The sequence below is a fragment of the Protomyctophum bolini genome, assembly GCF_963924005.1.
Source record: "Protomyctophum bolini genome assembly, chromosome: 14".
NCBI classification, from domain to species: domain Eukaryota; kingdom Metazoa; phylum Chordata; class Actinopteri; order Myctophiformes; family Myctophidae; genus Protomyctophum; species Protomyctophum bolini.
The window spans coordinates 5,690,338-5,716,487 of NC_137875.1; the positions used below are offsets into that span (position 1 = coordinate 5,690,338).

General features: G+C 43.7%; 1 protein-coding gene across 1 annotated transcript in view; it reads left to right on the forward strand.

Moving 5' to 3' along the window:
• Nucleotides 1-24,596, forward strand: part of LOC308328543 (signal-induced proliferation-associated 1-like protein 2) — a gene marked incomplete at its 5' end in the record, with an annotated part of 108,680 nt that extends 84,084 nt beyond the window's left edge. The window contains 5 exon segments of the mRNA XM_080782445.1: nucleotides 8,173-8,395; nucleotides 14,711-14,845; nucleotides 20,214-20,331; nucleotides 20,771-20,846; nucleotides 22,489-24,596. Coding sequence (XP_080638571.1) covers nucleotides 8,173-8,395; nucleotides 14,711-14,845; nucleotides 20,214-20,331; nucleotides 20,771-20,846; nucleotides 22,489-22,635 — 699 coding nt within the window. The 3' untranslated portion in view covers nucleotides 22,636-24,596.
• Nucleotides 24,597-26,150: the final 1,554 nt, after the last annotated feature.

Genomic DNA, 26,150 nt, shown 5'->3' on the forward strand with positions numbered 1-26,150 from the left:
GGTCAGGATATAGATACAGGTCAGGATGGAATCTGTCTCTAACTCAATGAATACAGGTCAGGATATAGAGATAGTAGATACAGGTCAGGATGGAATCTGTCTCTAACTCAATGAATACAGGTCAGGATATAGAGATAGATACAGGTCAGGATGGAATCTGTCTCTAACTCAATGAATACAGGTCAGGATATATAGATAGTAGATACAGGTCAGGATGGAATCTGTCTCTAACTCAATGAATACAGGTCAGGATATAGAGATAGATACAGGTCAGGATGGAATCTGTCTATAACTCAATGAATACAGGTCAGGATATAGAGATAGATACAGGTCAGGATGGAATCTGTCTCTAACTCAATGAATACAGGTCAGGATATATAGATAGTAGATACAGGTCAGGATGGAATCTGTCTCTAACTCAATGAATACAGGTCAGGATATAGAGATAGATACAGGTCAGGATGGAATCTGTCTATAACTCAATGAATACAGGTCAGGATATAGAGATAGTAGATACAGGTCAGGATGGAATCTGTCTATAACTCAATGAATACAGGTCAGGATATAGAGATAGATACAGGTCAGGATGGAATCTGTCTATAACTCAATGAATACAGGTCAGGATATAGAGATAGTAGATACAGGTCAGGATGGAATCTGTCTATAACTCAATGAATACAGGTCAGGATATAGAGATAGATACAGGTCAGGATGGAATCTGTCTATAACTCAATGAATACAGGTCAGGATATAGAGATAGTAGATACAGGTCAGGATGGAATCTGTCTATAACTCAATGAATACAGGTCAGGATATAGAGATAGTAGATACAGGTCAGGATGGAATGTGTCTATAACTCAATGAATACAGGTCAGGATATAGATACAGATACAGGTCAGGATATAGAGATAGTAGATACAGGTCAGGATGGAATCTGTCTATAACTCAATGAATACAGGTCAGGATATAGAGATAGTAGATACAGGTCAGGATGGAATGTGTCTATAACTCAATGAATACAGGTCAGGATATAGATATAGTAGATACAGGTCAGGATGGAATCTGTCTATAACTCAATGAATACAGGTCAGGATATAGAGATAGTAGATACAGGTCAGGATGGAATGTGTCTATAACTCAATGAATACAGGTCAGGATATAGATACGGGTCAGGATGGAATGTGTCTCTAACTCAATGAATACAGGTCAGGATATAGATACAGGTCAGGATGGAATGTGTCTCTAACTCAATGAATACAGGTCAGGATATAGATATAGATACAGGTCAGGATATAGATATAGATACAGGTCAGGATATAGATATAGATACAGGTCAGGATATAGAGATAGTAGATACAGGTCAGGATGGAATCTGTCCATAACTCAATGAATACAGGTCAGGATATAGATACAGGTCAGGATATAGATATAGATACAGGTCAGGATGGAATGTGTCTATAACTCAATGAATACAGGTCAGGATATAGATACAGGTCAGGATATAGATACAGGTCAGGATATAAGATAGTAGATACAGGTCAGGATGGAATCTGTCTATAACTCAATGAATACAGGTCAGGATATAGATACAGGTCAGGATATAGATAGAGATACAGGTCAGGATGGAATGTGTCTCTAACTCAATGAATACAGGTCAGGATATAGAGATAGTAGATACAGGTCAGGATGGAATCTGTCCATAACTCAATGAATACAGGTCAGGATATAGATACAGGTCAGGATATAAGATAGTAGATACAGGTCAGGATGGAATCTGTCTATAACTCAATGAATACAGGTCAGGATATAGAGATAGTAGATACAGGTCAGGATGGAATCTGTCCATAACTCAATGAATACAGGTCAGGATATAGATACAGGTCAGGATATAAGATAGTAGATACAGGTCAGGATGGAATGTGTCTCTAACTCAATGAATACAGAGTCAGGATATAGATACAGGTCAGGATATAAGATAGTAGATACAGGTCAGGATGGAATCTGTCTATAACTCAATGAATACAGGTCAGGATATAGATACAGGTCAGGATATAGATAGAGATACAGGTCAGGATGGAATGTGTCTATAACTCAATGAATACAGGTCATAGATACAGATAGTAGATACAGGTCAGGATGGACTGTGTCTATAACTCAATGAATACAGGTCAGGATATAGATACAGGTCAGGATATAGATATAGATACAGGTCAGGATATAGATAGTAGATACAGGTCAGGATATAGATAGTAGATACAGGTCAGGATGGAATGTGTCTCTCCAGGCCGTTCCCCCCTGCTGACCGTCTAACAGGCCTATGCATGCATGGGAGACGGAGCTGGTAGATCACCTCTCGATAGGAACCAAATAATAAGCGCAGGACAAAACATCTGCTGCCTATCGGTCGCTCCACCCTCTGCACAGCTCTGCCTCTCTCTCTCTCTCTCTCTCTCTCCTCTCACAGGAAGGGCACAGACTGTTTTCGTAATCTAATTTATTACGGGGCCCGAGTTTGCTCGGTCGGGATGTCATGGATTAAAAGGCAGGAAGTCACAGAGAGTGCGGCCCATGTTTGATGTCTTTGGGTCTTGCGGATTCTATTAATTGCATCTTGAGACCCGCTGTCCCCGCTGTCCTCCTCCCCCCCCCCCCCCCCCCAACCCCCACACCACCATCCATTATCCACCAGGAAAGGACCCTGCAGACATTTACAAATGGGATATTTTTAGGATGCGCCCGGCTCAATTCTAGCGTAAAATGCATTACGTTGCCCCCGGCAGTGTTGTTTTTTGGCAGCAAATGTTTATTTTACTTTGAGTTTTAGTCACATTTTAGTCACCTGGATTGTGTTGGTGTTAGTTTAGTTTTAGTCGACTAAATATCATAATATGTTTGTCGACTAACTCAACAGCTGACGACTAAAATGTATCTTGGCGGGCCTTGATGCCGTCATAATGGCTGATTTTACACTTGCTGAAAATAGCCGATCTACAAGCTGCGATGCGCTGCGACGCGTTGTGAGCTTTTGTCAGCTATTTTCAGCATGCAATCAAGTGTAAAATGACTTATACTGGATCTCTTGTCCACTTTAGTCCCTTCCTAACACTTTAGTCTAGTTTTTATCTGTTGACGAAATTGTCAGTATATATAGTCTTGTCTATGTTTTAGTAGTAGTGGATTAGTTTTCATTTAGTTTCCATTTAATTTAGTTTCTCCCCCCGGAGGAGGTGAGAGAGACAGAGATATAACCACAGCTCCTGGAGCTGCTCGGATAAGAGAGAGACTCTGGTTGTTGTTGTGCTGTTGTCGGGTTGCGTTCACTCATTTCACCGGGCCCACACACCGCAACTCCAGTGTTTACGAGAGACCCGGCACGTCAGCGCCGCCCGCGCTAAACTGAAAGCAGGTGTATTATCGCCGGGTCCGGAGCTGAGCTGAGCTGTGATATTTATTCCCCTCCCATTTTCCCCACAGAGGAGAAAATGTCTGTAATCAGCACATGCAATGGGACATATTATATATATAAAGTGCTGCCTGTGTTGAATATATGGAGCACTGTACTGTACAGTATGTGGCTCTTTGTTGTAATCTCATTCCCCTGTCTCTTTCGGTGGGATATATTGTAGCGTGTGTGGAGAAATGATCTGGGAGAGAGAGAGAGATGCATGCGGGCGGGCATGGAGCCAAGACCCCCCCCCCGCTCCTCACATCTGATCCCAATGAACACGTACAGTATAACTGTACTGTTTATTTTCTTGGGAGCTATACAGTGACCTGTGTTTTTAATAACTGACTGCCACAGGAAGCAAGTACTGCTTTTTTTTTTACTTGCTTATACTTATTTACTCTTTATTTATTTATTCAATACAACCTGCCTTTGGCTCAGTTATTGTATATATGTGATCAGCCAGAGGATGCTGTAAAGGTTAACGCACGCGTCACTCAAAGCGATGCCACTGTTTTTTGGCGAGCAGGTGTGCTCCGCCGCGCGGGGAGATTTTCCCTCGCCAGCCTATAGCAGTCCGTGGGGACGCTTTGCTTCCAGAAACACGAGCTAGACTATTGTGCAGGTTTGACGTAAAAAGGAAAGGCTGCTCACAGTGTATTCTCCCCCTTTTTTAAACCTTCCTGTGGGAAAGGAGGAAGGAGAAAAAAAAGTAAATACAATAAAAACTGGTGGAACACATCCTCTGAAGCCAGCCGCGCGTCAAAGACCACGTATAGGTACCCACCGCTTGTTGTTGTTGTTGTTGTTCAAAGACCCAGCCGCGATGCAAAGAATTCTCACTAAGTCATGCCTCTCGTATGTGGAATCCGACTTTGCCTTCACAATAACATCGATGGAACGCACGACAGCCTGTGTCAGGTTGAGACGAGGCGCGGAAGTGGATTGAGACAGATTTAGACACACCTCTCATATGAAAGCCAAGCACAGGCGACAGGCAGCTCTGCTGCTGCTGCTTCTTTTTATTATTAGTGCAGTATTTCATGCGGAAAGAAGCACACAGTGGGGTTCAGTCAACCAGCGTGAGTGAGAAACGCGCAGGGTGCCAAGTGTGATCTTCTACATGTAATAAATAGAGATGGCCTCTGAAAACATGAAGCCCTCTTACAGTAATACCACGAGAAAGCACATTTCTTTCTTCTTTTTTCATGTTTTGATGAGAGAACCATATGGGGGCCTGGATGTGAACAACAGGACTACTGCATAACCCCATGCGTTCCCCGCTATTTAATCCAATATTCTACGCTATTTGCCGCTTTGATCGACGACAATCCGGTGAAATATAGTCCCAATGGTTTGTTTTTTTTATGAGAAGAAACAGGCGGCCATGACAATGCGAAACGAACACAGCCTGCACAGCGCGTTGCAGTCCAACCAAGGCCCACCCGTTCACTTGCATTGAGCACATTCCCCGCCCTGAAGCCCTGCAGAACAAACCGGAAGTATGATTTCCGGTTTCGTCAACATAACGCGACGGCCTCGTCACCAGGTTCCGCGACAAATCCGCTATTTCTTTTTAATTATTTTTAAAACGGCGAATTGAACGCATTAAACAAATAGCGGGTTTCACGTATTAAGCAAGAGCTGATCGTTGGATTAAACAATTTGAAGCCCTGAAAGTGTTTTAACTCAAAACCCCCCCATAAATCCCCTCATATTGCCGTTTGTATACTTCCAGTGTATTTCTGTTTAAAAAGGCGTAATAGATTTGTTTTGGACTGGGGAATGGGGATGGGGGGATAGAGGGGGGGCTGATCTGGTCTTTGAAATGCGATGTTTGGGTGTTGGCTTGTGTTTTGGATGTATAACCTAACCACTCTCGCTGTTGGTTTCAGCCGGTTGAGCCAAAAGCTAATCTGGCTAAACGGTGTGGCGTCTCATTTTGTGGCCACTATTGATGTCATCCGTGGCAGTGTTTATGTAAGCAAAGAGGGACGCAGAGAACTCTGTGGTTGTTGGTGTGGTTTGGTTTTCTGCACAACGGATCCTCTGTCAAAACTATGGCCGCCGCGGCTGTGGCGATATTAGTTTACGTATCACTCCATTCCTATATCGTGTGCTGTTATAGTGTTCTGTCGTTCTGCGTTGGCCATACAGGAACACAACTGTTTGGTACAGTACCATTTCCACCGGGACGGCAAGGCTTGTTCAACGCATTCTGGCCGGGAATCCCCCTTTTGGTGTTTTTAAGCATTATGTTAAACTTTTTAGCTATTGAAAAATAGCAGATCTACAAGCTCATAGAGCTTGTGAGAGCTTGTAGATCTGCTATTTTTTGAAAAATCGTGAAAATGTGGCACAAATCTTTGAATATATATTCTTTCAGAGCGAACGATTTTAACTCAAATCTTTGCTTCTGCAGGTGGGGGTTCCTGGAACAACATATTTTGAGATGGGGGTCGATTACATATGTTTCTGGGGGTCCTTGATATGAAAATGTTTGAGAACCACTGACATACTGTAGAAATGAGGTTTTCCCAGAAAACTGTCATTAATTTGTAGAATCATCCTCAGGTCTAAATGGGTTAATGTTCTGACCTCTGACATTGCATTACACACAGGCCTCTAAAAGGTTTGTTCTGTGACAGAGATCCTTCTCAAGACAAGGATCCTATTATAGAGAGTCAACAGCAGTGGTGACGTTGCAACGTAAAAAGTGAGGGGGGGGGGGGCAATATTTGAGATTGAGAGTTGAGACTAGAGAACTGCCGTTACTGCACGTATGGGTTGGCTTGGCTATAACCCATTCTGACCTGGCACCCATTTTGGTGTTAGCATCATGTTATGCTTTACCTATTGAAAAATAGCAGATCTACAAGCTCATATCGCGCCACCGAGTGGCGCGATACGAGCTTGTAGGTCTGCTATTTTTGAAAAATTCGAAGAACGACTGACATTTTTAGAATCTGATCTCAGGTCAGAATGGGTTCATCAGACCAGTGTGTGTCCAGTGGAAACCTCGTATGAATCTGATCTCAGGTCAGAATGGGCTAGAGAACTGCCGTTACTGCACGTATGGGTTGGCTTGGCTATAATATATCCACTAGCCAGAAGAAGAATGGTCACTGTGGTCTTGCCCAAGTGTCCTTGGGCAAGACACTGAACCCTACACTACCTCCAATGAGTCGGTCGGTGCGAGCTCGCTACCATTGGTGTGTGAATGTGGGAAGTGAGGACGCTGGCGTCGACTGTTCGCCGCTTCACCTCCCAATGTATGAATGAATGAATGAATGAACCATTGTAAAGCGCTTTGAGCACTTGGAGAAAAGCGCTATAAAAATGCAATTCATTATGGTCAACAGAGAGTTGTAATCACAGCAGGGGCCTCACGGCGCTCACAGACATACATGCGAGTCCTGACGACGGTGCCAATGAATGCAAGGGGGAAAATCACCTGTAGGCTATAGCCGCTGCTCCACTGGAGCGTGCTCATTGGTCTTTGTCTGTGCGCCGTCACACGAAGGGCTCACAAGAAAAGACACTCTAGACGTGGCTGATTGCCAGGAGTGTGGATTTATTTATAGTTTCTATATGGCGCCATTCTATGGCGAAATCCTGGAGATCCACCATATTGTCTCTCCTGACAGTTCCTCGATAAGAGGAGACGTTCTCAACGCATATAGTACGGCCCTATGGCATCCCTTTATGTATATGGTGTGTGCGTGTGCGGGCGTGTGTGCATGTGCTTATATTCAAATCAAGTGAATCTTTATACCAACACTCAGACTCTACTAGGGGTGCAACAGTTCATCAAACTAATCAATGAAATTACTTCAAATAAATCATAACAAACAAGACCATAACTTCAACCGTCAAGGTGCGATGAATTGTGAGCTTGTATAGTCATTACGTTGTTAATGATGGTTAATAACCAATTGGTTTAATTAATTATTGAAATGTTATAAATGATGTATTTTTTGCCATGACCAGTAAGTATAAAGGGCGATGTCGCGTGCACGCAGACAGCATGGATGCAGAGGTCGTTGTTGTATTGCGTCCCTTAACCCATTCTGAACGGGAACCCGTTTTGGTGTTGGCATCATGTTACGCTTTAGCTTTTGAAAAATAGCAGATCTACAAGCTCATAGCGCGCCACCGAGTGGCGCGCTACGAGCTTGTAGGTCTGCTATTTTTGAAAAATCGAAGAACGACTGATATTTTTAGAATCTGATCTCAGGTCAGACCAGTGTGTGTCACAGTGGAAACCTCGTATGAATCTGATCTCAGGTCAGAATGGGTTCATCTCTGTGGGAGCCACGGCTTTATTAGACCGCGTCTTGTTTATAGCCGTCTCATTCTCACACCCTATCTCTCAGGCACTATTTATTGGCATCCGGGTGAAGTCAACTATTCCACATTTAACCCATTCTGACCTGAGATCAGATTCATACGAGGTTTCCACTGGACACACACTGGTCTCATTAACCCCATTCTGACCTGAGATCAGATTCCAAAAATGTCAGTCGTTCTTCGATTTTTCAAAAATAGCAGACCTAAAAGCTCTTAGCGCGCCACTCGGTGGCACGCTATGAGCTTGTAGATCTGCTATTTTTCAATAGCTAAAGCATAACATGATGCTGACACCAAAACGGGTTTCCCGTTCAGAATGGGTTAATGTCTTGTTAATGTCTCTCTCTCTCTCTCCCTCTCTCTCCCTTCGCCATCAGACGGCGGGGACCCTGTCTCCGCGGCGCTCCATCTACCGGACGCTGTCGGACGAGAGCGTGTGCAGCAGCAGCAACCGCAAGGGCTCGTCCTACGCCAGCTCGCACAGCTCCATGCTGGACGCCGCCGTGCCCAACGACATCCTGTTCAGCACCACGCCGCCGTACCACAGCACGCTGCCGCCGCGCATGGTCCACCACCAGGGGGCGTCCTCCAACCTGAGGAGTGAGTACCGCCGCCGGTGTGCCGTGTCGTTTTGAACTAACGGAAATTAGATCCGTTTTTTTTTTACACTCTGGATTTTGCAGCGGGGCACGATGCTACTACTAGGCCCGGTGAATACCAGAACCACCGAACACAGTTGCATTCAGGACCGCATGGTGACATTCGTCTCGTGTAGCTACTATTCCACAATCTCCGAATGCTACGTATATAGTCTGGAACTATAGTTCCCATGAGCAGAGTAAGGAATGCTATATAGAGTCTGGACCTATAGTTCCCATGAGCAGAGTAAGGAATGCTATAGAGTCTGGAACTACAGCCGCCATGAGCTGAGTAAGGAATGCTATATAGAGTCTGGAACTACAGCCCCATGAGCTGAGTAAGGAATGCTATATAGAGTCTGGAACTACAGCCCCATGAGCTGAATAACAGAATGCTATATAGAGTCTGGAACTACAGCCCCATGAGCTGAGTAAGGAATGCTATATAGAGTCTGGAACTACAGCCGCCATGAGCTGAGTAAGGAATGCTATATAGAGTCTGGAACTACAGCCCCATGAGCTGAATAACAGAATGCTATATAGAGTCTGGAACTACAGCCCCATGAGCTGAATAACAGAATGTTATATAGAGTCTGGAACTACAGCCACCATGAGCTGAGTAACAGAATGCTATATAGAGTCTGGAACTACAGCCACCATGAGCTGAGTAACAGAATGCTATATAGAGTCTGGAACTACAGCCCCCATGAGCTGAGTAACAGAATGCTATATAGAGTCTGGAACTACAGCCACCATGAGCTGAGTAACAGAATGCTATATAGAGTCTGGAACTACAGCCCCCATGAGCTGAGTAACAGAATGCTATATAGAGTCTGGAACTACAGCCCCCATGAGCTGAGTAAACGGAAGCTGCCATTTCCGTTCACGAAAATATATTTTAAAAATATCTTTACATTACATTTTTGTATTTTCTTTTCTGCTAAGCAACAAGCTATATTATGCTTAGATGATTTCTATTTATATTAGAATAAATATGCGCGACTGTAAAAAGACGAAACGGAAGTGGGGAGGAGGCTCCACTCCACCCTTTATATTTTACTCATGACAGCTCTTCCGTTGGTCCAGACTGTCTGATGAAAGCATTTGGAAAATTGCGAGAGTCAACAGTCTGGTAACGCGGGACTATGGTGACATTAAAAAAAATATGTATGGTTGTACTAGACACCATCTCGTTTATGAAGACTGTAACTATAGCCTAGTAGCCAAAAAGTGAACCCGGACATGTTGAGTACACCAACGTTTTATGTTATAAATGACCCCAGCATGTAGAAACTGCCGGATTGCTAACTTGCATATGTTGGGCAATTTTCATAATTGCAAAACTAATGCTTGGAATGGATTCAGCATCATGAAAACCCCTTAGTTTGACACATCAAAAGCTACATAAAGCATGATGACATTTTGAATAGTTTGCCTTCTATAGGTTGTAATTGGTCACATATTATGCCAATTATGAAAATTGCCCAACATATGCAAGTTAACATCCGGCAGTTTCTATACATGCTGGGGACCCATACTAAACCTTTGCTTTATGGCAACTAAAAAATACGGGGAAGCAGCTTTTTGCTTCTACGGGCCGTCGGCATGGAACAAGCTCCCACTGTACCTTCGTCAGGCAGCCTCTGGAGACATTTTTAAAGCTCAGCTCAAGACCCACTTCTACAACATTGCTTTTAATTGATCTTTTATTTTTTATTTTTGTTATTCATGTCCTCACTGTATTGCATTACTGCTTGTTCTTAATGTTGTTGCCTTGCTTTTCTTTTATTCTCCATTTTTCTGTAAAGCACTTTGAGCTGCATTTCATGTCATGAAAGGTGCTATACAAATAAAGTTTTATTATTATTTATAACATAAAACCTTGGTGTACTCAACATGTTCCGGGTTCACAACGGGGCTCTATGGGCTGGCTATACTAGACTACTATCAAATATAACCTGGCCTTTAGTGAGTGTATAGAGCCCAGAGACGAGACGACGGCTGACGGTGGAATCTCTCTGCATGTTGTTCTGGGATTATCACCCCCCTGCCCCCCCCCCCCCCCCTGGCAGCCACAGCGATAAGAGCCAGGATATAGATACGTGTTTGAAGAGCCACTCCGCGTGTCACAGCGACATCATTAGCACGACCGGCGCACACTTCAGCGCCACTCACTCCCCGATATAGTCGCCTTAAGCCGTTCTGTGCGGGAACCCCCTTTGGTGTTTTTTAAGCATTATGCTATACTTTAAGCTATTGAAAAATAGCAGATCTACAAGCTCATAGCGCGCCACCGAGTGGCGCGCTACGAGCTTGTAGGTCTGCTATTTTTGAAAAGTCGTGAAAATGTGGCGCAAACCTTTGGATATATTCTTTCAGAACGAACGTTTTTAACTCAAATCTTTGCTTCTCATGGGAGGTGGTCCCTGAAACAACACATTTTCAGATGGGGGTCAGCGGCCAATTTCATATATTTTTGGGGGTCCTTGACATGAAATATTGAGAACCACTGATATAGAAACATGAGGTTTTTCAGAAAAAAAAATACATTTTAAAAAGACATTTTAAAAAATGTCGACGTCAGGCCTAAACGGGTTAATTGGAACTGGGGTGCGGTAGTAGCGTGCCACTTGCCACGGCTGCCACTCCGTTTGCATTAAGCAGACACCTGTCAGGGCGCCGCCCGGCTCGCAAAAACACCAACCCTGTCTGCCGCCATGCATCCATCCGCCGAATATTATTATTATGGAATGGTTGAGACCGAAAGAAAACGTGATGTGTCCTGACTGCACTGCTGTAGGTGTGGTGAGGAGGAAGAGAGGAACACATGCCACGGAGGACGACAGTCGTTTTTCCCCAATCCGTGACGTGAATCTGCTTATTTCTCTATCAGCGCTGTCACATATTGTCTGTCATGCCGTGATAATCCCGTTGCTCTCATCAGAACCCTGCCCGCTCCCCCCCGCCTCCCGCTCCCTCCCTCCTTCCCTCCCCGTCCCCCTCATTCCTCGCTGCTCGTCCCTGGCCTCGTGCCTGGTGTTGTTAGACAGAAAATGTCTTTTGAGGAAAGATATTTTCCAAGTCTTTAGCCTCTTCAAGCCGTCAACTTGATGGATTCCTTGATTGTTTTGAAGGTCAGCTGTTGGAACACTGGCCCTGTGGCTCTCTCTCTTCCCCCGCACTGAGACAGTCCAATTTGGTAAACAGTGAATCACTCCATGCTCCAAGACGTCAGTTAAATTGAAAGAAGAGTGCCAGCATCACACCTCTCAATCTCTCTCTCTCTCTCCGTCTCTCCTCCTTCCTCTCACTCGCTCTACCTCTCCAAACGTGTTTTTTTCCTAAATACCTCTATACTATATGTGACAGGTGCCAGCTGAAAGTGCCTCAACTCGCCAGAATTAAATGGTCTAAATGGTCAAAATAAAACCGTTTTTTTTTTTATGTGATTTTCTTTTTTTTTCATATTAAGACAGTTTGAATGTTGAAGAAGGTTTTTATTCCAACAGATTGTTCATTTGGGCAAATTAAACGTATACATTTATATGTCAAAGTAGGCTTGTTTTTTAACAATGTTTTGGGGCCGGAGAAGCGCAGTTCTGAGATTTGCATGTTGTTTTCGATTGGTCCTGAGATCTCTTTGTTCTGAGGTTTCACGCTCTGGTTACCGCCCATTAGCGTGCTTGTGTGTTTATAAACACAGAATTATTCTACATGGCTATAGTATGGAGGAGCTTTTGGGTTATACTTTACAGGAAAATAAACAAAACCACGTAGCTACACGCTCAAATACGCTTCCCAGCCTGGAGAATAGACTTAAGGCAGCGGTGGCCGAGTGGATTGCGGAGCGGTCTAGATACCGGAAGGTCGCCAGTTCGAATCAGCGATCCGACACGTTAAAATTACCACCGTTGAAGTGCCCTTGGACAAGGCATTGAACCTCTACCATGAAATGCTCCATGTGGGCCTTGCTGTAAACAAGTATCTGATGCTTAGTCGAGTTACCCTTGGTAAACATGATTTACCAGAACGCATTTCTTCTTCTTCTTCTTCCACCATCACACAACAACAGGCTAAAAGCTAGCTAGCCTAGTTAGCTAGCTGTCTGTGTGTCGTGTGTTAACAGAGGGACATTGTCTTAACTGCTGAGATGTTGTCATAAGCATCTAAACACATGTTTTCACTCCTAAAATGTATAAAACTAATAATACATGTGAAACGTTGCCCGTTAGTGCTATATTGCTTCATCCATGGAAGAGTGTTGCTGCTTATTCTTGTTCTTTTCCTCCAGCCGCAAAGAGCCAAAATAACTCGTCTTTTCTTTAAATCATAACTCTCTCATTTTTTGCTCATTTAAAAAAATTCAAAATACTATATAAACTACGAAATTCGGGCTTTCATTTTGTATATAGATCGTTTGTGTAGGCCGTCTCTACGAAACGGTATCAAGTGAAAAGGAAATGTCGTTTTGTGTAAAAGATCGTCAAATATATGGCCGTTAGTACTGTTAATTCAACATCCGGTGAGGGGAGGATACGGATTGTGTATGGAAATCAGCGCATACAGTGGGTGGGCTTTAGACCGGATGTAAGCCACATCCACTAAATGTACACTAAATAGAAATAGTAGACCTGCATAAAATGGTGTAGCCTACTGCAGCTATTTACAACCAGGTAGTGTATAAGTGAAATTGAACACTTAAATTAGTATTTAATACTTGAATACTTATACTTAGTATTTAATACTTAGTACTTTCAAAAGGGTTTATTGGGGCACCTTACAAATTGCATTGTTTGTTTAAACATGTCAGTGTTTCTATATTGCACTGTTGACAGCTAAAACGTTCTAAGGTGGTCATTGTGGGTGGAGTTAAGTACCTATTGTCCCTCCCATTGTCACACCCACTTCTATCCAGCTCTAAGGTGTTAAAAATGTTGTGAATATTGAAAGGGACTTTTCTCAGCTTTGGGTGAAAGGCCCCAATCATTTTAAAATGGTTATATCTCCTTCAATTATTGTCCAATTTCATTGAATGATACATCATATGAAAGCTTACATTCTGTACTTTAATAATCTGTAATAATATGTAATCTGTAAAAATCGAGTTGAGGCACTTTTTGCTGGCACCTGTCACATATGTGCAACGAGAGCTTGTTTATTGCACACATTTGTCTTATAGCAAGAGCGCGAGAGAGTGTGTTTGGTGTGTGAGAGAGAGAGAATTGATTGAAACATGAAGACATTCACTCAGACAAGTCATTTATCTATCGCCCCTTAGCCCATTCTGGGCGGGAACCCGTTTTGGTGTTAGCATTACGTTATGCTTCAGCTATTTAAAAATAGCAGATCTACAAGCTCATAGCGCGCCACCGAGTGGCGCGCTACGAGCTTGTAGGTCTGCTATTTTTGAAAAATCGAAGAACGACTGACATTTTTTTAAATCTGATCTCAGGTCAGAATGGGTTAATCAGACCCAGTGTGTGTCCAGTGGAAACCTCGTATGAATCTGATCTCAGGTCAGAATGGGTTAGACAGCAGCACCTTGTGAAAGGTATCTGCTCGGTGTGGGAAGGTGACATTGTGAGTCTAGTGGGTATTTATTTATAAATACACTTCTATCTCTTTACAAAATTGAGTTGTTTGCAGTCGTCTTTTCAATGATTTCCTCCTCGTCTAGGCCCATTCTTAGTCATTGTTGAATTATCCAAGAGGCATTATTTGATAAGATTTTTCCCAGTGAGCTGCTTTACATGGTCTTGGGGCTCAGGTCAGGTCAGGCGCACTTTCACGTGAGGCAGCGGTAGCCGAATGGTTTGCGGAGCGGTCTTGATACCGGAAGGTCACCGGTATCAACCGGACCGGCACATAAAAAAATTACCACCGCTGAAGTGCCCTTGAGCAAGGCATTGAACCCGGCCCTACCATGAAATGTTCTATGAGCAGGGTGTGGCTGTATAAACAAGCACCTCGAGCTTAGTCCACTTCCCTGGGTGAACAAAGAACTTTGCTTTGCTTTGCTATGTGCACATGTGGATGGACTTGGATAGACATCATGCTCATGATCTGGTGTCACTGAGACGTGGTGACTGATCCAAGGTCAGTTTGAATCCCGTCCCTCTTCTCCCATAATGTCCCTCTGCTGCGACCCTCCATTTCTGTCCCAAGTCCCCTCCTGCTTGCTTTGATGCCCAGTTGGCTCCTTAATGGCTGCAGGGCCCAATACCTCTCAGGACGAGCCTGGCCACTGACGTGAGTCCCCCCTGGTGTCTCTATACAGATGAGTTCTGGTTCTCTGACGGCTCCTTGGCGGACAGGTCCAAGTTCAGCGACCCGGGCCTCATGCCCCTTCCACTGGACACTGCCTCGGGGCTGGACTGGTCTCATCTGGTCGATGCCGCGCGGGCCTTCGAAGGTAACCAGCTAAGCTATGGCCCAAAGTATGCTGCTGGCACCTTGTGTATATCACCCCTCCTGGCTGCTTAGAGTGTGTGTGTGTGTGTGTGTGTGTGTGTGCGTATGCGCGTGTGTGTGTCGTGTGTGTGTGCGGGACGTGTGTAGGTAAGTTTGAGTGTAAATGCTTCCATGCTTACTAGTTACTGCATTTGTGTGTGTGTGCGTGCGTGTGTGCGAGCGAGGAAGAGTGATGAAAAGAGTGTTCTGGTGCGCATGTGTGTGAATGTGAGTTTCTCTTACCCGTGCAATGGGAGGGGATTTTTTTAGTAACCTTTTCCCCATTTGTGCCCCTGTTTTGAGACCCACTGTGATTGCCATGGAAGCTCTATATAACTCGGACAAAAAAAGTGAGCCGTCATTTCTCAGCACAGACACGTCACGAATCCACTTTTCACACCATAAACCCAGCAAGACGCCACTCAGGGAGAGTGCCCCTAAACCGCCGCCTCGGACAATTAAACTCTTGGCTTGATAGTTTGGGGTAATTGCAGCTGCTCTGTGGCCCTAATAGGACCATTAAATTCCGAGTGTGCTTCACTCTATGTATGTATGCGGTGGATTCTTTTCTTTTTAAGGTCGTGAAGTGAGAATAATTGTCCAAGCTTCTCCCATCTGAACACGACGTCTAATACACTTTCACATTATATCTCTAAGCCGTTGATTTTTATTAGAAATCAAGGTTGGTCTTTCCTTTTTTTTGTGTGTGTGTGTCTCACAAACAATGCTAATGGAGGTGGCTGCAGAAGAGTCAAAAAAGGTAGTATGTTGTTTTTACTTTTCTGAGAACCATGTTGGGGGGCCACATTAGACCTTTTTGAGGGCCGCATTAGACCTCTTTGAGGGGCCGCATTAGGCCCCCAAAGCGCCCCTTGTCGATGCAGAAGCAACGCCATGTATGAATGACTCTTGAATAATGATTACATTTATGCTCTCGTATGACGAGGTATAAATCAGACTCAATGATAGCATTGTGTTGTTCTCAATCTCAACCGCTTTGTGCTTTCAGTTCATTCATAGCCTGTGTGTCGCCAGTCGTCTCTTAGTCGATATATGTTTGGTTGAAGTCATGGACTGAATGGTCACTTCTTCTCATATGGTTTCCATCAATCAAAGGAAAACAATGACACATCATCCATGTTCTCTCACTCTGATCTCTATCTATATGTGGTGACGTGTGAGCGGCATAGCATGTTGAGTGTTCATTCGCAAATAAAATGATGAATCATATGGAACCGCCCAAAGGACTTCTTTCTTTTCCTGTCATGTGTTTCCCTGTTGCTTTACCCCATACAGTCTAGCTTTGTACTGTACATGATTGGCATCAGTGGATATGATCCAGAGACTGGCGTGGCGTGCAGCGAGATTTACCCCCGAAGCGATCCTTTGCATTGTGGTTATAGCCCAGAGAAGGCTGGGTAAAGTGCAACCCTGTTGCCCAGGGGGCGAGTGGGCAGGCTCAAAGCTAACTCTGTACCATGTTTGTTTAACCCATTTCGACTGAGACCAGATTCTGCAAATATCAATCTAAATCATGTTTCTATATCAGCGGTTCTCAAACTATTTCCTGTCAAGGACCCCCAGAATGATCTGTATTTGGCCGCGGACCCCCATGTGAAAATATGTTGTTCCAGGGACCCTCCCAGTAGTGAAGATTTGAGTTAAAAACTCACTCTGTAACAATATATATTCCAAGATTTCAGGCACATTTTCACGATTTTTCAAAAATAGCAGACCTACAAGTTCATAGCTTTAACTTTTAACTTTTTCAACAGCTAAAGTACAAAATAATGCTTAAAACACCAAAAGGGGTTCCCGACCAAAATGGGTTAACCAGTTCTGATTAAAGCTGGGGGTTGATAGGTGCTGGTGCAAGACAGATTATTATTATTTTTTAAATATATACGTATAATATATCCATTATTTTGACATGTCCGCTTGTTCCGTTTCACCAAGCTATGTTTAAGAGTGGCATTTATGAGGATGTTATAAGAGGCTATTTGGGCTGAGCTTTCACTATGTGAATAGGCAAGTGATAATGACTTGCAGCAAGGCCTGCAAGGCATTATGTGCAAGGCAAATGGGAACAGACGGTGTCAAAATGGATTCTGGCAAATTGCGTCGAGGCTTTTTGGGGGTAATCATGGAAAAAAAGGTTCCTCGTTCATAAGTAACGACTGGACATTTTCAATATTCCCTCCCAAAAACGCACATACTGCATTTGGAAGACGGCAGACACATATTTTTGTCATTGGGTGTAATTATGTTTATGCAATTTTGTACCACGAATGAATGGACATTAAGGGTTCAAAAAATAAAATGGTAATCAGCTTTTGTGTGCGGCTGTGTTTGTCTGGTTTCTTAGAAGGCTTTAATCTTTCTGATGCAGCCATCAAGCATCAAGCACGGGGAGAAAAATGTTCATTCATATGGAAATCAGAGCTTGGTCTCGTTTTCCTGCTCGGTCTGAACAAGCGACTCGGCTTTTGTCTCTGAGAGGATTAGGTTTCATTTGAGGCTAAATGAACGGAGGAGCTCCTGAAATCCTTTTTAAATAATTATTATTATACTGTACAAATATTGCCGTTCTCTGACCTTGTATCTCCATATTTCTCCGCCTATTCTGTTTTTTTTAATGAATGCCCTATTATATACTTTGGTGTACAGTATCACACAAAAGTAGCAAAAATAGTCCATCTACAAGATCTATTTTCAACCAAGGTTCATGTTTTAGGTTTGTTATTAGAGAAAGTAAAAGATGAGTGTTCAGTAGATCCCGTGACCTTAACCCATTCTGACCTGGGATCAGATTCATACGAGGTTTCCACTGGACACACACTGGTCTGATGAACCCATTCTGACCTGAGATCAGATTCTAAAAATGTTAGTCGTTCTTCGATTTTTCAAAAATAGCAGACCTACAAGCTCGTAGCGCGCCACTCGGTGGCGCGCTATGAGCTTGTAGATCTGCTATTTTTCAATAGCTAAAGCATAACATAGTGCCAACACCAAAATGGGTGCCCGCCCAGAATGGGTTAAACGAAAGAAAAACATAACGCTCATCTTTTACTTTCTCCAATAACAACCTAAAACATGAACCTTGGTTGAATAAAACTGAAGTTGTCCTTTAAGGTTTGCCCACTGCCTACAGGGACGCCAGGTTGAAAGAGGAAAGGGAGAGGTTGGAAAGAAGACAAGCATTGAAAGGATCCCTGGCCGATATAAGACAAATATGCCTTAATACATTATAATGAATGAATTGCAATTTTTATAGCGCTTTTCCAAGTGCTCAAAGCGCTTTACAATGGTTCATTCATTCATACATTGGGAGGTGAAGCGGCGAACAGTCGACGCCAGCGTCCTCACTTGAACTTCCCACATTCACACACCAATGGTGGCGAGCTCACACCGCAATGTAGGGTTCAGTGTCTTGCCCAAGGACACTTCGACATGTGGACATGAGGTGCCAGGATTCGAACCGCCGACCCATGGATCATTGGACGACCTGCTCTACCTCCTGAGCCACAGCCGCCCCATTATAATTGCCCTCTATAACTAAAATAACAATAAATAAAAACACCTTAAATATTGTATTTAATTTTACATAGATAATCTTTCACTCCAGTCCGTAGCGACTGCTTAAAACTTACAGTATACTTCCTAAGGATAATATGAGCATCAAAGCAATATTTTTAAATACTTTTTATTAGCATGTTGTATTCCATATAGGGCTGGACCAAATTGCTGCATCATCAACTTGCGACCGGAGTTGTTCCTATTGAGTGACAGATGACCGGTTTCTAAAAAGAAATAAAATATTTAAAGGCGTTTTCAATTTTCGATTTTAATTATAGAGGGCAATTATGACGTATTAAGGCATATTTGTCTTATTAGCCAGGGATCATTTTAAAGGCTGGCATAGTGAGCAGTCCCCGTGCCCTAATGTGCCAAGTTGTGGGTTTTCCATGGGGCTTTGAGCAAGCTTAACCCATTTTGGGCGGGTACCCCATTTGGTGTTAGCATTATGTTATGCTTTAGCTATTGAAAAATAGCAGATCTACAAGCTCGTGGCGCGCTACAAGCTTGTAGGTCTGCTATTTTTGAAGAAATCGAAGAAGGACTGACATAGAAACGTATAGCTTTTTCAGAAAACTGTCATTTTCAAACAGACATTTTTAGAATCTGATCTCAGGTCAGAATGGCTTAAGGACCTGGTATGGTACAACTGGCATGTCCTGGAGTCTGACAGCTCTCTGGGACCCGGCCCATTATGAGCCAAACAGCTGTCGTGTTATTCAGAGAGAGGGCTGGGCACAGAGGGAGAGGCACCATGGGACCCATTTGATGTTTTTGATTTTTTTTTAAAAACATGCTTTTTAGTTTTCACCATCTTGTTTTAGAGTTGCGTGGCGATTGGTCAGTCAGTGTTGGAGGAGGAGTTAGTGTCCATGGTGATGGCGAGCGACCACACTTTGCAACAACCGCCGCCGACCACCGCCGCTTTCATTCACACACACGGCATAAACAGAATGATACCGCCGCCATTTTGAAACGCTCGCATGCAAGTCTGATGTTGCTGTGTATACAAATATAACTGCATGTTGACACCATGTACAGTAGCCTGGTGCTGAACACATTTCATTTACAGTAGCCTGGTGCTGAACACATTTCATTTACAGTTGCCTGGTGCTGAACACATTTCATTTACAGTAGCCTGGTGCTGAACACATTTCATTTACAGTAGCCTGGTGCTGAACACATTTCATGTACAGTAGCCTGGTGCTGAACACATTTCATTTACAGTAGCCTGGTGCTGAACACATTTCATTTACAGTTGCCTGGTGCTGAACACATTTCATTTACAGTTGCCTGGTGCTGAACACATTTCATTTACAGTAGCCTGGTGCTGAACACATTTCATTTACAGTAGCCTGGTGCTGAACACATTTCATTTACAGTAGCCTGGTGCTGAAAGCATTTCTCGCTTGCAATGTTGTTTATTAAATACCAATTTTAGTTTAGTCCCCATTGCCTGACTCCAAAGCTCCAATTACGGCTCCCAGAGTCTGGTGGTGGACATTGACTTAAATACTGTACAATTTTGAGTTATTTGTACTTGTACTAGTGTTTTTAATTTCCATTTTACTTCTACTCCACTACATCTCAGAGGCAAATATTGTACAACTCCACTACACTTGAGAACTTGAGTTACTAGTTATTTTGGTGTGGAAGAACAATGGAATAAATGTGGCGGAACGCGGGTTATGCGTTCAAAGTGTTTTAATGAAGTGAAGTAAAGCGAGTGTCTTCCCCGTGCTGTGTCCCCCCAGACCAGCGGGTGGCGTCATTCTGCACCATGACGGACATGCAACGGGCCGAGGCGCTGCACATCTCCCGCGAGCTGACGAGACGCGTGGCGGCTGCGGAGGGCGCCGCCCTGGAGGCAGGGTAAGGCAACAACACCACCACCACCACCCTGCAGTGTATACCAGTGTTGATTTTGACCAGCACATTTTGATAATCTCTTGGAATAGTTTAGTCGACTAAATATCGTAAGATTTCAGTCGACTAAATCTACAGTTGTTATAGTGGACTAAAGTGTATTTTGGCGGGCCTTGATGCTGTCAATAGCCGATCTACAAGCTTACAACACGATGAGCTTGTAGATCGGATATTTTCAGCATGCAACCAAGTTTGTCCACTATAGTCCTAACATTTTAGTCTAGTTTTGAACCACTTAAACCCTATACACTTGGGGTCACCCAGGGGTCTGTACTTGGCCAACTCATGTTTCCCTTTACACCAAATCTCTTCGGCACAATGCTGCTCTGCAAGTGTATATATATTATATAGTATCGTAAATACTGTGTTATCTCCTCTACAGTAGATCTCCCTCCACACTGACTGGTAAAGTCAACCAGTTGGAGGTGATCCTCAGACAGCTGCAGTATGACCTCAGAAAGGTGCGTTACACACACACACACACACACACACACGCACGCACACATGCACACACACGTGACACACGCACGTGACACACGCATGCTTCTATTTCTGGGGAAGGCTCATAATGACTTGGACATGCTTGGTGCAAAGGCAGCAAAGACATGTGAGCCATTTGGTGCCTTTGTGCCTCGTCCCCCTGTGTGCCCCTGCTGTTTCTATTGTGTCACGCTTTGAGATATGCATCGCTTAAATGGCACACATGTGGCAGGGAGTAAAGAGAAGGAAATGTGTGCCACACAATGCACGACGCGGGCAGAGACTCTGAATAATGAGCACACCGTGCTCTCCCTCTGAAGTTCCACCTTGTGCTCTTAATTCAATATCCTGTTTGCTTTCATGTCCCCGACGAACATTTCCCCACCTCCTCCTTCTAATGTGCTTAAATTGGGAGAAAAAGGAGAAAAGTGCACTTAACACATTGAGTACGCCAACGTGCATCAAAATAAAGGCCGCTATAGTGCCAGAGTAGTCTGATCGCATTTACTCTGAAAGCCAAGAACCGGAAATACTTTCTTAAAAAAGTTGACTTGACAAAGTGAGCTCATAATCCCCGATCAACTTAATATATTTATATAAACTCCAAAAAGCGTTCATATTTTGCGGGAGAGACGGATGAGGAGCAGAAATGCAGCGCCAGCATATCGATCCATTCATCACCACGGAGAGCGCCCTGGATGAGGAGATACGAGTCATTCTTTCCGCCGCGCTAACATGGGAGTCAATGACAAGCTAATACTTGCACAGAGCGTTAGCATACGGCAAGCGAAAAGCGAAATGCCAAAAAAAAAAATAGGAATAATTCTGATTATTATTATCTCGCCCCGCGTCGTTTGGACGTCGCTAGGACGTCCACAGACGTCTAAGGTATTACTCGTTTCTGATCCTTATGACGTTTCCAGACGTGTTTTGTACAGAATGTGTTAACGGCCCACTGCAGTATACCAAAATATAAAGCCTCCACGCCCCATCCCCCTCTTTAAGCAGCACTGTGGAAAGATGGATGTATGCTCATAATGGTACAGCTTTTTTTATTTATTTTAAGAATCAATTTGCTCGTGCCGTGTGGCCCAGAAATGACGGTGTGTGTGCATGCGTGTGTGTGTGTGTGTGTGTGTGTTTGACTATAGCCTGGAAGAAGCCTTTCTAACCAAAGTGCTGAAGTATCAGCAGCTAGTGCAGACCATCTCACAGCTAGGCTACAGATGTAAACTTTTAGTTTTTTATCTTTGGCAGCCTAGGGCATGTGCATAAGTTGGTTTGAGAGCGGCTTACAAATGGCCGGCCTTTCCAAAAGGAGAGCCAAGCAGTTAGCGAGGTATTTATTGCTCAGTTTCAGCCATTATAGGAAGCCGCTCAATTTGGAGGAGGCGTTGTTTCCTTTATCCATGATGTATGTCTGCTGCCCTGTGTGTGTCCGACATGTCAGCTGTACTGTATGTAACGATGCTTTGCCGTCCATGCACGTTGTAACTGGCTGCTCTCCCACTGTCAAACTGCACTGGCAGTGTTTATGTCCTTTGTACAAGGTATTCCTGTACTTCTCATTATGTGGACATAAATAAACATTTCAAATGTGTGCGTGTGTGTGTGTGTCCTCAGGAGAAAGAGGACAAGGCCGTGCTGCAGGAGGAGGTGCAGCACCTGAGACAGGACAACATGCGTCTCCAGGAGGAGAGCCAGACCGCGTCCGCACAGCTCAGGAAGTTCACCGAGTGGTTCTTCCACTCCATCGACAAGAAACCCTGAGAGGAGAGGTCCAAGAAGAAGGCTGCCCTCTGCTGCTCCCAGGCAGGCACCGTAGGAGAGAACCACCCCCACCACCCCCCAGAAGATCCATGGGAAAACAGACTTCGAGATCATACAATCACGTTTAGTTTCCAAGGAGCAATGAAAACTGTTCTTAGCATTCTGCCTGGGAGACTATAACGAGACTTGAACCCCTGACACTTAGCTTCGGGAAGCCCCACTATTGTCGTCGTGGTCTGGAGGGAGGGAGCATCGGAGGTACGGTAAATAGTTTCTTGTGGGGGAAAACTCCTTCGGTTCGTCTCCCTCATGGTCGGGAGAGAATTCAATCCACCAACCCTCTCCTCCCTCGGTTCGTCTCCCCCTGGTCGGGAGAGAATTCAATCTACCAACCCGCTCTCCTCCACCCTGCCTGAATTGAATGAATCCCTGGGATATTCCCCCTTACAGTAGTGGAATGTAAAAGCCTTAGAGCTCTCATGTACTGTACTGTAGTATAAAAAAAACCTGTGATCTACCTGTGTATCACACTCCAGTCTACTGTACTTGTGTACTCTGTATACTGTACTGCACTGTACCGTACTGTTGTTTTTACTGTACTGTCGCTCTAGCTATGTCTGTGCGGCGGAGGAGCCTGGCCGGGCCTGGTGGTACCAGCCTTTTCCTGGATCCAGAGAGCAAGGGGAAACCCAGACAGGGTTCACAGAGGAGGAGTGGAGATGAATGGGTAGAGAAAGGGAGGAGGAGGAGGGGAGGAGGAGGAGGAATGTACTGGACATAATGAAGTGGTGCTTACTGTACTGTCTGCTCGCACCGAGAGAGAGAAATCCACATGTGGACGTTCTCGAAAAGTACAGTGTGTGGGGGAGGAAAAAAAATATGAATGTAGCTCAACTGAGATCTATTTTTTGCTGGACTTTTCTTGGTTCCCAAGTTTTTTCCCCAAAGTCACAAGGATTTAAGAGGCTTGATGTTTGATTCCAAGCACATTTTTCTTTTCATGTTTTCACTTTCTTTCCCCCCCCCCCTCCCCCCCTCCCAGTGTTGTGATATAATAGGGTCACACGGCAGTATAACATTGGTGTTCAAAAGGTGCTTTTCTTTCCCTACACACATATGAAAAAAAAACATGTTTTGTCGGTAGTTTTCAAATTCACTGTCACAATTATGTCCTAGCAATAAAGAAGTGGTAGTTGCAACAAAAAAAACTGTGTTTTAGAAAAATGTTAGCACAACTTGTGAACAAATAAATTCCTGTCAAGGAGAGCGGGTTGTATTTGACAATGTATTTATAAAGCAGGAAGAGACTGTGCCTATTAAAAAAAAAGAAAAAAGTGTCGGGTGTTACTTATAAGTGGATTGTTTTCCTTTGCTTTTTAGTTCTCTTTCATAAACACATGCCTTGTCTGTTGGCTCACTGATGATATACAACCTGGTGTGTGCGCGTCGGTTGGCACAGAGGTGTGTATGTGCGAGTGTTTGCGCGCGCGCGTGTATATAGTTTATCACTGCATAATGTGTTATTTCTCATACAGTGGTTTATAGAGCGAGCTCCGGTGAACTACACTTACAATGCCAAAATGTGTTTATTTCTGTACAGATCTGCCACAGAAGTGTCTTTGTATTTAACACCATTATTTAAGCTTATTTCACCTAAAAGTTGTTTATTTTATTAAGGGTATTTGATTTTTTTTTTCTTTTTTGATTTTTTTTTTCTGCACTAAAAGGAGAGAGAACGCTCTGTGTTTATGTTGTAAAGTGTGTACTGTAGCTTGCCAGGGCAAAATTATATATTTAAATCTATAAATGATGATTTGTTTTTGGAGATTCCAACATTTGGATGCTGCTAGATTACGGTTTGTTTTGTATGCTTTTACAAAATGTCTCTCTCTCTCTCTCTCTCTCTCTCTCTCTCTCCGTAAACTGTCTCATCCCAGATGGGACAATGGTTGCTTTTTCTTCTTTTTTTCCCCCTTTTTTTTAAATAAATGTAGTTTAAAAATGAAACGGTATGGTTGTTTTTTATTTAGTTTTTTTGTAGGATGTTGCCTTACAATGTTGAGTTATCACGTCACGTTGCACATCAAATTAGCATACATTTCCGTGATCAATAGTCCTGCGTTACAGTATATTTTCTGTGCTTTTGTGTTGATAGTCCTACAGTAGCATGCATAAAACAATGTTTGCATGACGACGCCAAAGATTTCTGAAGTAAATTATTAAGCAATCCCAGAAATCACTTCACAGTTCCGTGGACCTCGAATATTAACTGACTGCCGAGTGTGACCGTGGACTATAGGCCTCTTCACGGAGCCCACCAGAAGTGTGACCGTGGACCAATAGCAGGTTGTTGTTCTTGCTTACTGTAAATTGTTCTGGATTATTATCTGTTAAATGCCTAAATTACAAATTGTACATTGTTGATAAAATATAAATATATACACACACCTTGCTGTGTGTATATATTTAATATTATTTCATCAACAATGTACAATTTAGGCATTTAGCAGATGCCCTTAATCCATATAGTAAAGGTAATAGTTACATTGCCATGATGGGAGTCCAATGAATGATGGGAAATTACATGAAATTCGTAGATTGTCTTGAAGAAATGAAATTCGCCAATTGTTTCATTGAATGAAACACAAACACACACGCACGCACACGTGCATTAACATCCACACCACCACAACGTCCTAATAGCCATGTAGGGTAATACGGTAAGGAGCTCCACTAATTCATATCTGTTCATTTATGTCACTAGAAGAGTGACACAAATTCAATGTTTGCCACCTGGAAAGTACTTCAAAAGGGTGTTAATCAAACAGAAACTACAACATGTGGCCAACCTGTCGGGAAGGAAAGTACAAGATAGGGAAAACATTTGGCCAACCTGGCGGGGAAGGAAACACAAGATATTCAACAGTTTGTACCTTGAAGAGATGTGAAGAGATGTGACGTCGAACCAGCTGAAACCTAAAACTAGAGAAGGGAGAAAACTAGACTGAAAACCGAGGTACGGGAGGCCCGGGTATAGCCGAGCACAATGGACGGGGGGTCGCACGAGGGGCCGCTGGGTATACGACCCGGTTCCTGCACGACCCAGTTCCTCCTGCACGACCCGCCTGTCCATTATGCCCGGTTATTGATCCCAGATCCCACCCATACCCCGGGGAGAACTACACTATAGATCCAGCGTCGTCCAGCTCGTAGATTTAGTCAACGTCGGGCCCCAATTTCAACATGCTCGTAGATTACACGTCGCGTCGGGCCAATTAAAAACAGATTCAACTCACACAAAAACACACCATCACCCCCCCCACACACACACACACACACCCTTAGGCCCATCACAATTACTACATAATCATAGTAAGTGCTCACTGCGTTCGCAATAAGTATTTGTGATAATCGCAATACTTTTGGGATAACAGTCATAATTGTATCGTCATACTCGTTCCCATGTTGTAAAGTAGTGGAAGTGGCAGATCTAGGAGCTCAAAACCGTTTTGATC